The sequence below is a fragment of the Pipistrellus hanaki genome (assembly GCF_964339955.1).
Source record: "Pipistrellus hanaki genome assembly, chromosome: 18".
In the NCBI taxonomy this organism is placed as follows: domain Eukaryota; kingdom Metazoa; phylum Chordata; class Mammalia; order Chiroptera; family Vespertilionidae; genus Pipistrellus; species Pipistrellus hanaki.
This window is the reverse complement of record NC_140520.1, coordinates 34,258,713-34,273,015: the sequence shown is the minus strand read 5'-3', so window position 1 is coordinate 34,273,015 and position 14,303 is coordinate 34,258,713. Positions and strand designations below refer to the sequence as shown.

At 54.4% G+C, this 14,303-nt stretch overlaps 1 protein-coding gene across 2 annotated transcripts; it reads left to right on the top strand.

Annotated features, from left to right (window-relative positions):
- The first annotated feature begins 2,266 nt into the window (after positions 1 to 2,266).
- KCNJ9 (potassium inwardly rectifying channel subfamily J member 9) lies at positions 2,267 to 13,286 on the top strand. 2 transcript variants are annotated; one of them, XM_084865905.1, is made up of 3 exons: positions 2,267 to 2,411; positions 6,652 to 7,611; positions 10,842 to 13,286. In XM_084865905.1, exons 2-3 carry the CDS (start codon positions 6,762 to 6,764, stop codon positions 11,183 to 11,185), a joined length of 1,194 nt encoding a protein of 397 aa, XP_084722031.1. In that variant the 5' UTR covers positions 2,267 to 2,411; positions 6,652 to 6,761; the 3' UTR covers positions 11,186 to 13,286. The 2 variants fall into 2 exon arrangements, with proteins under 2 accessions (XP_084722031.1, XP_084722032.1); XM_084865906.1 differs by having other exon boundaries at positions 6,652 to 7,580; positions 10,842 to 10,979.
- Positions 13,287 to 14,303: the final 1,017 nt, after the last annotated feature.

Sequence of the window (14,303 nt, the reverse complement as noted above, 5' to 3'; positions counted from 1 at the left end):
CAGTTCTATGCAAATGCGTTCTTGCCCAGGAGTTTGGTTTCTTCTCTCCCAGCTGCTGGCACAGTGGCACCAACATGAGCGGCCGCTTGGCAGAACAGACAGGAGCAGGCTAGCAGTCCCGAGGCTCAGGTGACAGGGCCAGGCCCAGGAGACGGGGATGTTGACTGGGGCTTTAACAGCCCTCCTGATGCCAATCTCAGCCGAAAACTCGATATTTCCACTTGGAACCAGAAACACCAGCAGAGGACTGGGGAGAGGAGGGCCATGTACCAGGAGTGCCCCCTGCAGGTCTCACTGGGTAGCACCACAACAGAGGAAGGCAGCACAAGATGGGTGGGACTCTCGGGAGAGGCCTGGCATGGGGAGGATCAGGACCAGGAGGAGGGAGAGGTAACAGGAATTTACTGAGTATTTACAATGTGCCGGGCATTGCCTCACATAATCCTCATGTCAACCCCAAGGGATGGATAGCATTGTTATTTTCATATCTTAGGTGAAGAAACTGTTTAGAGAGGTGAAGTAACTTGCTCAAAGTCACCCAGTTGGTAGTGGAGAGCTTTGGGATTTGAACCCAGTCACTGCCTCCAGAGAGGATATTATTTAGTACCATCTTTCCCATCTTGCCGGTTCATTCCAGGGACTTTTAGTCCTCTGATGTCCATTTCTATCTCTTCCTGCTCTTCTTGTTGAAACCTGGAGAATAGACTGGCTGGCGTGGCTCAGTGGTTGAGCGTTGACCTATGAACCAGGAGGTCATGGTTCGATTCCTGGTCAGAGCACACGCCCAGGTTATGGACTTGATCCCCTGTATGGGGCATCCAGGAGGCAGCCAATCAATGATTCTCCCTCATCATTGATATTTCTATCCCTCTCTCCCTGTCCCTTCCTCTCTGAAATCAATTTTTTAAAATATGTTTAAAAAAAGAAATCTGGAGAACAGATAAATAATAATACCAATAATAACAACACCCAGTGTTCGTATATCACTCTCTGCTTTTAATTATTTCCCTGGGAAAAATGAACACTGAGATATTTCTACTTCTCCAAAAATTTTTCTTGTTTTAATCAGAATTCCTACAGTTATTTCTATACAGTTATGATCAACTTATAAGAATTTTTTAATGTAAGAGTGTGCTTACTTGCACATTTACATATATAAACATAGTAACCAATTATATTGATATGCCACGGATATTACATTATGGAGGCAGTGTAGCTTTGTGAGAATAGCATGGGAGGGGGTGGCACAGGTGTGTGAGTTTGACGATCATCTCTGCCCTTATCCAAACTCTGTGACATGTGGTAAATCACTCACCCTTTCTCAGTTTTACTTTTCTCATTTATAAATGAAGCAAATAATACTTACCTCATTGGGTATCTCAGAGGGTTCTTAAGTGAGGTATGGATCTACTTCATAGCTGACGCTCAACAAATGGTAGCAGTAGTGTTAGTATTATGCGTGGTGGTGTCTGTCTCCCTCTTGGACCAGGAGAGACATGAATTTCTGTAACCAACCCCACCTTGTACATTTCTCGGCACTTGGGCTTCTAAACGTTTGCTGAATGACTAGTTAGTAAGCCCTAACCTCGCCTTTTCTCTCGGTTGGACATCTGAATTGTTTCTAGACTTTCTAACAGGGCCTGTGTCTCTGTAGCCTCATTGGGTCTGCACACCTGGGAAGCAGGCAGAAAGGCCCACACCTGTGAGAGATGGAACACCTGTGGCCGGGGAGGGGAAGGGAAGGGAAAGGACGCCTATGGCCACATCACAAATTAGTAACCACGGTTAGAGCCCCTGGCCCAGCGCCCCTTCCTTGGCTGGATCTCTTCCTCTCGCGCTCTCTGTCTGGATCACGGTGGCCTCTCCAGAAATAGACTGTGATGCCGGGCCTGCCCTGAGAGAAGCGCTGAGCTGCCGGCTCCCACCCAGCCTTGTGCGTCCCCAGGAGACCAAACACCTCACTCCCCACCGCGCCAGGGCCTGTGTTTGCCCAGAGCGAGGATCTTCCCGGGAAAGAGCAGGCGCGCCAGCTTTTCCCCTTCTCTTTCTTTCTCTTTCCTGAGGGGGCGAGAAGGCAAGCTCTGAGCTGTCCAAGAGGAGGGACGTGGGCTAAAAATAACGATGGCGTGTGCCTCAGCCGCTAGTGGTACCCAGGACTGGGGAGGGGAGGGGGATGCTCTGGAGCTGTCGCCAGACTGGTTGCTGTGGAAACGGGAGAGGAGCAGGGGAGCCTGGGAAGTGGGTATGACACAGATAGCAAGTCCTAGGCAGAGCGGCCGCTACATTGAGGAGAAACAGCGGTGTCCTCGCCGGCCCTCACCCTCCGAGGGGACGGGTGTGGGGCCGCGTCGGGGGCATGGACGCTTCCCTCCGGGGCTCTTTGCTGCCCGCTGCTCTCCTCTCCACCGACTGTGAGTTGAGTTGCTGGGGGAGGGGGTTGGGCCCCTATTTCCATGGTAAGTGGGGGTTTGGGAAGAGCAGTTCCTGAGGGAGTTTTTTCACCAGATCGCCTTCCAAAAAATAAGCCTCCTTGCTGGCGAGCACTTCCCGAGGGTTGGGGTGGGGGGGGTAGAAAGCGAGATCCAGGAAGATGTGGAAAGGGGTCAGGGTATGCACGAACACTGAAAGGGAGCAGGCTGGAGGAACAAGACGCTTTGGAGGGAAGGAGGAGAAGCCAAGTCTTCCATCCTGGGATAAATTATTGCCGTGGGTCTAAGTCTCCACCGTTCCTTCCCCACCAAGAGGCACGCAGCCCACTCAGGAAGGCAGGAAGGGAGAGGGACACCGTCAGAGTAAGGCTCCCCTAGGTCGCCGGGCAAAGGAGAGCAGAGTTCTGGGGTGATCGCCCTGGGGTTCCTTCCCTCCCCTGGGCGGAGAGGTTGGTCCCAGTGGCCAGCGGGGGTCCGATTACCGGAGAGGACACCTGAAGCCCCCCTGAAGCCGGAATGAGCGGGACTCCGTACTTGTCTGTCTGAGCTGAGGGCTGTGAGCCGCCGGGCTTCCTAGGCTGGGGGAGGGAAAGGGGAGCCCATTGTTGGGGGAGGGGGAGACCCTGATCTGCCATTGCACTGGGGCCCCGAGACCCCAGTCCCCTGACTCCTCCTGGAAAATAAAACTGGGGGTGCCCTACGCTCAGGACACCTTGTGTTGGTTTCTCCTCCTGTCCCAACACACACACACACACACACACACACATATGCACACATACCACACACATACACACATGCATACACATGCACACACCACACACACATGCACACACATACACATGCACGCCCCCCCACACACACACACAAACACACGGCCTCCAGAGGTCTAGCTGCAGAGTACCGCACTCCAGTCCTTAAATTCTGGAGCTGGGTTACATATCCAGGCGGTTTCTCCTCGGGACCTGGTCAAGCATACAGGCCACCTGTGCCTCCCCTCCGAACCCCACCCGGGGCAGCTCGGGTTTCCCTGAAGTGTGGGCACAGGATGATCCCAGGAAGCAAGGCCGATTGAAAAGTCTCCATCCTCATTCTGAGCCTGTCCTCCTATGGTTCTCATCTCCCCGGGGCCCTGGGTACCTGGGGGAGGGCCCTGACCTCTCTCTCAGGGCAGACTGAGCTCAGGGAGCTCCTTCCAGAGCAAGAACTTGAGGCCAAGTCAGGTGGAATGTGAGCTTTGGAGCGGGGTGTGTGTGTGTGTGTGGGGGGGTGTTGTTAGGACAGTCAGTGGGAGGCAGGCTGTTGTGGGAAAGAACTGGAGGGGAGGAGGAGGGGGGAATGTGGGTGCTCAGTGTTCCCCGGCCCTGATTGGTTACATCTCGTGCAGAACAGGAGAGCAGAGGGAAGAAAGCCTGACTCCCGGTGAGCTTGGGGCTCCCTGTGCCCCAGCATGTGTGAGGACAGCGTGTCCTTGGGTCCTCGGCCCATTTCCGGGCTGTCCCCACTGTTGAAAGAACCCCTCGGAAAACGGGCTTATTCCACAGCAGCAATGGGCGTGGTCAGTGTCAGGGAGGTTTCCAGGGGGGTTTCCTGTGTGGGGATTTCCAGCCCCTGCCCACGGGGATGTCCCCTGCTCTCCGCCACCCCCATTCTCCCGTCAGCCTGCTGAGAGGGTCCGATGTGGGTGGGATGGAGAGCGTGAGGGAGGCCCAGGGAGGAAGGAACTGGCAGGTCTTTCTGTGTCGTCGTGAGGGGAACCTCAGAGGAGCCTGGGTATGGTCAGACCGCCAGGTTAATTGTGGAGACAGAGATTTGGGCACTGGCCTGACAGAAGCTAGGGAGGGGGTGCAGCAGAGCAGCGATTTTCTTTCTTTCTTTCTTTCTTTTCAAAAAAAATATTTTAAAATATATTTTATTTTTTACAGAGAGGAAGGGAGAGGGATAGAGAGGTAGAAACATCAATGAGAGAGAAACATCTATCAATCAGCTGCCTCCTGCACATCCCCCACCAGGGATGTGCCCGCAACCAAGGTACATGCCCTTGACCGGAATAGAACCTGGGACCTTTCAGTCTGCAGGCTAACGCTCTATCCACTAAGCCAATCTGGCCAGAGCAGCTATTTTCAACCCAGATGCCAGGACACGTCGACTTCTTTCTTTCTTTTTAAAATATATTTTATTGATTTTTTTCACAGAGAGGAAGGGAGATAGAGAGGTAGAAACATCGATGAGAGAGTAACATCGATCTGCCTCCTGCACATCCCCCACCAGAGATGTGCCCGCAACCAAGGTACATGCCCTTGACCAGAATCGAACCTGGGACCTTTCAGTCTGCAGGCTGACGCTCTGTCCACTGAGCCAAACCGGTTTCCGCTGAATTTTTTTTTTTTTTTAAATAAATTTTTATTGTTCATATTATTACAAATGTTCCTTTTTTCCCCCCCTCACCATTGCTCTCCTCCACCAGGTTTCCACCCCACCCTCTGCCCTTTCCCCACTCCCCATTGTCCTCATCCATAGGTGCACAGTTTATGTTCAGTCTCTTCCCACGCCCCCCTCTCCCCTTTTCCCCAAGAATCATCAGTTCACTCCCCTTCCATACTTCTGATTCTATTATATTCAACAGTTAATATTGTTCATCAGATTTTTTTTTTTTTTAATTTCCTTGGTTTTTAGATTCACTTGTTGATAGTTACGTATTTGTTGTTCATAGTTTTTATCTTTGTTTACTTTCTCTTCTGAAAGAACCCCTTTCAGCAATTCATATAATTCTGGTTTGGTGGTGATGAACTCCTTTAGCTTTTTTTTATTAGTGAAGCTCTTTATCTGACTTTTGATTCTGAGTGATAGCTTTGCTGGATAGATTATCTTTGGCTGTAGGTTCTTACTATTCATCACCTTGAATATTTCTTGCCATTCCCTTCTGGCCTGCATGGTTTCTGTTGAGAAGTCAGCTGACAATCGTATAGGTGCTCCTTTATATGTAACTACCTTCTTTGCTCTTGCTTCTTTTAATATTCTCTCTTTGTCTTTTGCTCTTGGAATTTTAATTATGAGGTGTCTTGGTGTGGTCCTCTTTGGATTCCTTTTGTTTGGAGTTCTGTGCGCTTCCTGGACTTGTAAGTCCAATTCTTTCACCAGGTGGGGGAAGTTTTCTGTCACTATTTCTTTCAGTATGTTTTCAATATCTTGCTCTCTCTCATCTTCTGGGACCCCCATAATTCTGATGTTGGTTCGCTTGAAGTTGTCCCAGAGGTTTCTTACATTATTTTCAATTTTCTGGATTCTCTTGCCTTCTAGCTTCTGTGGAGGAGTGTCTTCTGGCTCTTTATGTTCCAAATCTTTGACTTGATTCTTGCAATCTTCCCTTTTGTTTTTAGGACTCTGTAAAATATGTTTTATTTCAGACAATGTATTCTTTATTTCTTGTTGTTCCCTTATCATTTCTTGATGATCTCTTTTCATATCTTCATAGGTCTTATCCATCTTTTCTAGGAAATTCTTGAAAAACCTTATAAGCGTAGATTTGAACTCTATATCCAGACGCTTTTTGTCCTCCATTTCTTTCGTTTGTGATTTATTTTGTTGTCGCATTTCGCAGTTACAGATGGGGCGAGGTTTCAGGGTGGAGCCTGCAGCTTTGGCTTCCGTCAGCCCCGCCCTATGCGGGTCCTTCAGTGCTCGCTGCCGGCGCCTCTGAGAGAAAGGTGCCCTCGATTTTCGCCTGCTGCCAAACAGTCTATGTGCTCTCCCCCAATGAGCCCGGTATTGGGGTTCAGTTCAGTTTGAAGTGGAGTTGGAGGTGGCGTTCAGAGCAGTCTGGAGCCCCAGTCTCCTTCCGGCCAGGGCAATCCCGCGGCACAGCGGACCGTCCCTTCTCTGCGTGCAGTGTGCGCACCGCCGGGACCTCCTTTCGCTGCGGCTTCCCCGGGGTCTCTCTCTCTCTCTCTCTCTCTCTCTCTCTCTCTCTCTCTCCCTCTCCCTTCATCTCTGAAGTCAATAAAAATATATTTTGGAAGGAAAGAAGGAAAGGGAGGAAGGGAGGGAGGGAGGGAGGAAGGAACGAAGGAAGGAACGAAGGAAGGAACGAAGATGAGGGAGGGAAGGAGAGAGAGAGGAAGGAAGGAGGGGAGGACAGGCAGAAGCGCCTTGCTCAGGACACCCAGCCCGGTTGTCCCTGCCCCTCCGTGGCCCGGTTAATTCGGCTAATTCGGTCCATCTTTAGTGCCCGCAGGAGCAGCGACGCTCTCCAGAGGCGGCGGCGGCCCGGGGCGGTGCGGCCCCCCGCGCGCGCTGGGGCGCTGACCCCGGGCCGGACCCGCACCCCCCGGGGCCATGGCGCAGGACAACGCCGCCTTCTCGCCGGGCCCCGCGGAGCCGGCCCGCCGGCGCGGCCGCCAGCGCTACGTGGAGAAGGACGGCCGCTGCAACGTGCAGCAGGGCCACGTGGGCGAGACGTACCGCTACCTGACGGACCTGTTCACCACGCTGGTGGACCTGCGCTGGCGCCTCAGCCTGCTCTTCTTCGTGCTGGCCTACGCGCTCACCTGGCTCTTCTTCGGCGCCATCTGGTGGCTCATCGCCTACGGCCGCGGCGACCTGGAGCACCTGGGCGACGCCGCCTGGACGCCCTGCGTGCACAACCTCAACGGCTTCGTGGCCGCCTTCCTCTTCTCCATCGAGACGGAGACCACCATCGGCTACGGCCACCGCGTCATCACCGACCAGTGCCCCGAGGGCATCGTGCTGCTGCTGCTGCAGGCCATCCTGGGCTCCATGGTGAACGCCTTCATGGTGGGCTGCATGTTCGTCAAGATCTCACAGCCCAACAAGCGCGCCGCCACGCTCGTCTTCTCCTCGCACGCCGTGGTGGCCCTGCGCGACGGCCGCCTCTGCCTCATGTTCCGCGTGGGCGACCTGCGCTCCTCGCACATCGTGGAGGCCTCCATCCGCGCCAAGCTCATCCGCTCGCGCCAGACGCAGGAGGGCGAGTTCATCCCGCTGCACCAGACCGACCTGAGCGTGGGCTTCGACACGGGCGACGACCGCCTCTTCCTCGTCTCGCCGCTCGTCATCAGCCACGAGATCGACGCCGCCAGCCCCTTCTGGGACGCGTCGCGCCGCGCCCTGGAGAGGGACGACTTCGAGATCGTGGTGATCCTGGAGGGCATGGTGGAGGCCACGGGTGCGCGGGCAGGGGGCGGGGCGCGGGGGGTGCAGGGCGTGGAGGGGCGGGGCCTTGGAGGGCGGAGCCTTTGGGGAGGGGCCTAAGAGGGCGGGGCGGGGCCTATGAGGGGGGCCGGGGAGGGCGGGGCGGAGCGCGGAAGGGGCGGGTCCTAAGAGGGGCGGGACTTAAGAGGGGCGGGGCCTTGGGCGGGGCTGGCCTAGGAGGGCGGGAAGGGGTTAGGCCGAGAAACTGGTGGAGGGTGAGAATAGAGTGAGAATAGGGGACCCCGGTGGGAAAGGGTGTGTTAGCAGAGGGACCCCAAAGAGAAGACAGGGGAGGCTGGGAGAGATCCCCCAAGCGGCCCTGGCCGGGCCCAGGCGGAGAGGTGTGTCGCTGGGAATGGGGAAAGGACTAAGATCGCCGCCACACCCAGGGCTTCTCTGTCCTGCGGTGCCCACGCCTGACATCTCGAGTTTATTTAATCTTAACGCGCACCTCTCCAAGGCAACGTGCGGTGGTGCTAGTGTTTCAGAGGAGATTGCCCAACCAGAGGTTAGGCAGGTTGTCTGCAGCCGTTGGCGATGAAGGGGCCCCGCCCGGAGGTAGGCACTCTGGCTGTGTGAAGTGGTGCAGGCTGGAGGAGCTGGGGTTCCTGGGCTTTGCCGTTCTGAGAGTCTCGCCCAGGCCCCTGGCATTGGGTGGTGAGGGTTTTTCCATGGCCTGAGTGAGGTGGGCTGAGGCTGGCCTTTAACAGGTGGTTGATACCTGGTCTCACGTCTGCCTCCGTTTCCCCATCCATCAAAAGATTCTCAGCTTCCACCGACAAAGGAAATAGATGCTCTTAGCATTTCTGGTGGATTCCCAGGAGGATGGGCAGCGCCCCTGTTAGGTCAGTGCCTCAGCTCAGGCCTGCACAGCGGGGGCCCTGGAAGCAGGGAGGCCAAGGTCAGCGAGGGCAGCCAGTGAGGTCCTTGGGAACTTGAGGTCTCCGGGGTAGTAGGCTTAGAGAACTGCAGGCGGATGACCAAAGGCCCAGGTGGTTCCTGCCACCGTTGTCAGAGCTTTTGCGCTCTGCCAGCTTCTCCCACAAGCCTCGCCCTCAAGCCTCTTCCTGGCCCTTCAAGCTGATCCTCTACCCACACCTCTGCCTCCCTGTTCCCCTTTTCTTCTTCTTCTTCTTCTTCTCCTCCTCCTCCTCCTCCTCCTCCTCCTCCTCCTCCTCCTCCTTCTTCTTCTTCTTCTTCTTCTTCTTCTTCTTCTTCTTCAAAATATATTTTATTGATTTTTAACAGAGAGGAAGAGAGAGGGATAGCTGCCTCCTGCACACCCCCCACCGGAGATGTGCCCACAACCAATGCACATGCCCTTGACCAGAATCGAACCTGGGACCCTTCAGTCCGCAGACCCGTGCTCTATTCACTGAGCCAAACCGGTGTCAACCCCCCTTTTCTTCTTAACCACCTAGCTCTCTCACTCCCCACTCACCCCTCCCCCCTTTCCCTCTATCCCTCAGCTCTGTTTTGCCAGTACCTGAGGCAGCCCCTTCCCTTCCAAGGATGTTCCCGCCCATCCCTCTTCTCCCTGGGTGCCCAGCCCCTCCCTCTCTTCCTCTCAGCCCTCTGTCCCCAGGGCCCTTTGGCCTCTTCTCCTCCCTCACCGGATGCTTCCTCCCCCGGCCTTCATCAAGGGAAGGAAGGTGCAGTGACGCTGAAGGGCCTCCATGCGGGGCCTGCCCTGGTGAGAGCCAGGCTCTGGTTAGCTGGTGTTCACTCTGTCCCCCTTGTTCTGAAGTGCACCGGGCTGAGGTGGATCGGAGAGACCCTGGGGAGGAGAACCACTTGCCCTAGGCTGTGCCCACCCAGGAGGGAGGATAGGACACAGGCCCAGGGCCAGGAGGGGGACAAAGTGGGGGGAGAAGACAGGGATGGAGCTTGTCTGACTTCTAGAGCGACAAAACGAGAAAGGATGGTATTGGTTTGAGTGTGAGAGTCAGGATCAAAACGCTTTTGAAAAACAAGAATAATGAGCCAACATCCAACAAGATGACATTTAAAAGGAGTAAATATAAAAATCTACATTTAGACTTTTAAAAAAAAAATCACTTATGTAAGCACAGCATGGGAGCGCTTTGGTGAAAAAGAACCGGGGGTTTGCGTTGGCCACAGGCTTAATGTCAGAGCAACGTGCTGCAGCTTCCAACGCGCTGATGCAATCGTGGGCCCTATTGGCTAGAGCCGCGGTCGGCAAACTCGTTAGTCAACAGAGCGGCAAACTGCGGCTCGCGAGCCGCATGTGGCTCAGGAGCCGAGGTGTGCCGACCACTGGGCTAGAGCATCGTGGCAGAAGAGAGCAGTGCTAAACCCTCTCTTATGCAAGGATCAGGCCTCAGTTGGACTCCTTGTCACAGAGTCCTTCTTGGCCCTTCTGGTTTACAGACAAGAAAGTAAAATTTCAGAAATCCAGGCCACATGAGCAATGGTGACAGGGATTTCAGCCTGAAGAAGAGAAGATGAGACAGAATCTCTTTCAGACACTTGAAGGGTTGTCATTGGGCAGAGGAATGAAACCAAAGGGTGACAATCCGGGGAGGCAGATTTTAGCTCAACTGTTACATCCACCACGCAAAGGAGCGGGCACCTTGTGAGGTGGTGAGCTCTCAGTTCTGGTGGGTAATTGAGTACAAGCCAGAGGCCCGCAATTGGGAATGCTCCAATGGGAAGCTCTATATGGAGAGGGACGTTGGACTAGAGCAGTGGTCGGCAAACTCATTAATCAACAGAGCCAAATAGCAGCAGTACAACAATTGAAATTTCTTTTGAGAGCCAGATTTTTAAAACGTAAACTTCTTCTAATGCCACTTCTTCAAAATAGCTTCACCTAGGCCCTGGCATTTTGTGGAAGAGCCATACTCAAGGGGCCAAAGAGCCACATGTGGCTCGTGAGCCACAGTTTGCCGACCGTGAGACTAAGATGATCCCCAAGGTCAATGTTAAGGTTAAGCGTCTCTGGTTGGCATCTCCAGTGGAGAAGGAGGGAGAGAGTGGGTTGGCGATGAAGAGGGTTGTACAAATGGACAGGAGATGAGAGAACTGAGCAAGTTCGGGAGTTGGGAGAGGGTGAAAAGTGGGCTGGACCTAAAGGGGGGAGAGAGGGATATGGGGCAAGGTGCTGGGAATAAGGTCAAGGAGTGAGAGGCAGGAGAGAGAAGCCCGGGGCTGGGATCCCCTGACCCAGGCCCTTCCCCCCAGGAATGACATGCCAAGCTCGGAGCTCCTACCTGGTGGACGAGGTGCTGTGGGGCCACCGCTTCACATCCGTGCTGACCCTGGAGGACGGCTTCTACGAGGTGGACTATGCCAGCTTCCACGAGACTTTTGAGGTGCCCACACCCTCCTGCAGCGCCCGGGAGCTGGCCGAGGCAGAGGCCCGCCTCGATGCCCATCTCTACTGGTCTATACCCAGCCGGCTGGATGAGCGAGTGGAGGAAGAGGGGGCGAGGGAGGGGGCAGGCGAGGAGGCAGAGGGGGAGGCTGGGGCAGACAAGGGGAAGAAAGGCTGCCTGCCACCCCCAGAGAGCGAGTCTAAGGTGTGACCAGTTTTGCAGACCCCTGGGGCAGGATCAGGCACAGGCACCGAGGGAGCTGGCTATGGGGGGTGGAGGAGTCCGGTGAGGAGCCTGGGAATGTGCAAAGGCTGGAGGGGCCCCTCAGAATCTCGAGTCCAGGATCCAGTGTGGAAGGAGGCATCCTGATAGCAAGAGAATGGAGGGCAGGGGTAAGTGAACTCACCAGCCTGTCGTGTTTGACCTTCACATCTGCTCCTGAGTGCATGGATGGACAGAAGGATGGGCTTGTGTGGATTGGATGGGAAGATGGAGGGGGACAGAGAGACAGCTAGTGGATAGGTGAAAGGACCGGCAGACAGGTGGTACCCTCAGGGCTGCTGCTGTCCCACTGAGCATCTTTGTACAAATTCTAAAAAATTCCTCCAGACAGACAGCACCCCAAACCAGGGTGAGTGGCCCCGGGCACAGAATGTGGGCTGGATTTTAGCCCCCACTCACCTCCTCGGCCTGCTTCCCTGTGCTTGGCACACCCGTCTCACCAGATCCAGCAGCCCGCTGCCTCCGGAGAGAAAGCTGGATGGAGGTGGGCAGAGGTGAGGAGGCTGTCCTCCCTCTGAGTGTGAGGACACTCACACTCATGACTGTGGCCCCATTCCCAGAGCTTCTGGCTCAATCCGTCTGAGGTGGAGACCAAACATGTTCCTGCCTAGCAAGGTCCCAGGTCCCGCTGACATTGCTGGAATGGGGACTGGTGTGAGGGCTGGTGAAGACCTGGAGATGGGGCAAACAAGCTGTCCCACCCCTACCCCTGTGGCAGGCTGCCTGGGGGGATGTGGGGCTGTAGGAGGGACTCGGGAGGTGAGAATGACTTTGTCTGTTGCATGGGGAAGCAAGCAGGGAGCTACCAGAGCTGGGGCCCTGGGAAAGGAGTGAAATTCCATATACACCTCAGGGGATGTAGGAGGGCAGAGAGGGGTTCTGAGGAGGAAGAGGGCCAGGGAGAGATTGAGGGGAGTTCATTAGAGCTGGGACACGGGGGCCCTCGGGAAAGCAGAATTAGCGAGAAGGAGTCATTCATACCATTCGTTGGGTGTCCTTTGGGTATGGAACCCTGAACTGGGCACATGGGGACGGACAGTCAGAGATCCATTTCCTATCGCGGAATATGGCGCACCTGGGAAACACAAAGAACTGTTCCCATGGCAGCTGTGTCAAACTGAGAACCTGGGCAGTCTCTCTGGGCAGGGGCCGAAGGGTTTGGTAATCTGGAAGCTAAGGGTTGAGCAAGCCCCAGAGGATGTCTAAGCATCAGCTGTAACACTTAGTGTGCATCGGAGTCACCTGAGGGCTTGTGGACACTGACTGTGGCCCCACTCCCGGAGCTTCTGACTCAATCCCTCTGAGGTGGAGACCAAACATGTTCCTGCCTAGCAAGGTCCCAGGTCCCGCTGACACGGCTGGAATGGGCACCAGTGTGAGGGCTGGTGAAGACCTGGAGATGGGGCAGACAAGCTGAGGGGAAGTGAAGACCTGGAGATGGAGCAGACAAGCTGAGGGGAAGTGAAGACCTGGAGATGGGGCAGACAAGCTGAGAGGAAGTGAAGACCTGGAGATGGGGCAGACAAGCTGAGGGGAAGTGAAAACCTGGAGATGGGGCAGACAAGCTGAGGGGAAGTGAAGACCTGGAGATGGGGCAGACAAGCTGAGAGGAAGCTGGGAGTGGGGGTCTTGGGGTGGAGACTGAGCTCTAAGTGTGTGGGGAAGGGGGACCCTGAAACCCAGGCTGATGAGTTTAACTGGGCTCAGGAGGCCCCGTCAGTGGAAATAGGGAGTGACACCTAGAGCGATGTTTGGGAAGATGAGTAGGCAGTTCAGAAAGGAGGAGGCAGTCTCGGCCCTGAGGGGATTCCTGGGGAGGCGGTGGGAGCTGCAGCAGGAAGTGGCCAAGGAGGGAACCCCCGGGCGTCCTTACTTTGGCAATAGCATCTTTGCTGCAAGCACTTTGGCTGCAAACATTTTCGCCACCTAACTGATTGGCTGTAAGGCACTTCTGCCATTAAAAAGGAGATGAAAGGGCATAGAGGAAATGTGGTGATGGAAAAATAAAAGACTTGATTGCAACATACAAGGTATCTGAGTGCATTTTAAAAGTGTGCGGCCCATGGCAGTGCTGCACAGGTCTCGGATCTCACGTTGAGGTTGTGTGTAACGACTCGTCTTAGTTCTGTGGGAAGTGTGGGTCCCACTCTGCACCTTCAAAGAGGGACCTTGGCTTCTCTTTCTCCTCCCAAGGTGGTGGCTTTCAAAGTAAGAAACCAACTTTGGGGGCAAATCATTGTCATCTGGAAGAAATGCTATTTTAAAAAAATATTTTTTTATGGATTTCAGAGAGGAAGGGGAAAAGAGAGAGAGAAACATCAGTGATGAGAGAGAATCATTGATCAGCTGCCTCCTGCACACCCCCTACTGGGGATCCAGCCCACAACTCAGGCACATTTCCTTGACAGGAATTCAACTGGAGACCCTTCGGTCTGTAGGCCAACGCTCTATCCACTGAGCCAAACCAGCTAGGGCTGAAATGGTATTATAAGACTGGCATCCGTCTACTCGTCAGAGTAGATCACAATGAAAACTAGCTAAGGTTTATATGTAATTTGAAAATGGGAGTACTGCAAGAACTTCATGAATGGAGAAGTGAAACCAGAATAACTACTACCTTAAATATATTACGTCTGCTGAAGGTGAATGGATTGCCAATGGAAAAATTAAAACAAGCCAATAAATACAAAAATACCCCAAACTGTCAAAGTTATTTTATCTTTCTCACAGCAAAACTGGCCACTTAGTTAGGCACTGAAAATGCTTGCAGCGACGATGCTACAACAAACACACCAGATACATCCTTATAGAATTAAATGTGGGAGAGAATGTCAGAGAAGTGAGGCATCCAATATCCGGCTGTGTCTGTGGCCTGCCTCTGCCCAGCTGGGCGGGAGCCCCTGCAGGGCCATGCCCATGCCACATCCACCCCCTTCCTGCATCATCCCATCTCCAAGGGCAGCCCCCCAGGATGGCGAGGGGAGAGCAATGGCAAGTGGAGAAGGAGCTCCAGGGACCTAGGCTGGCCTCCTGAGAGAACAGTGTG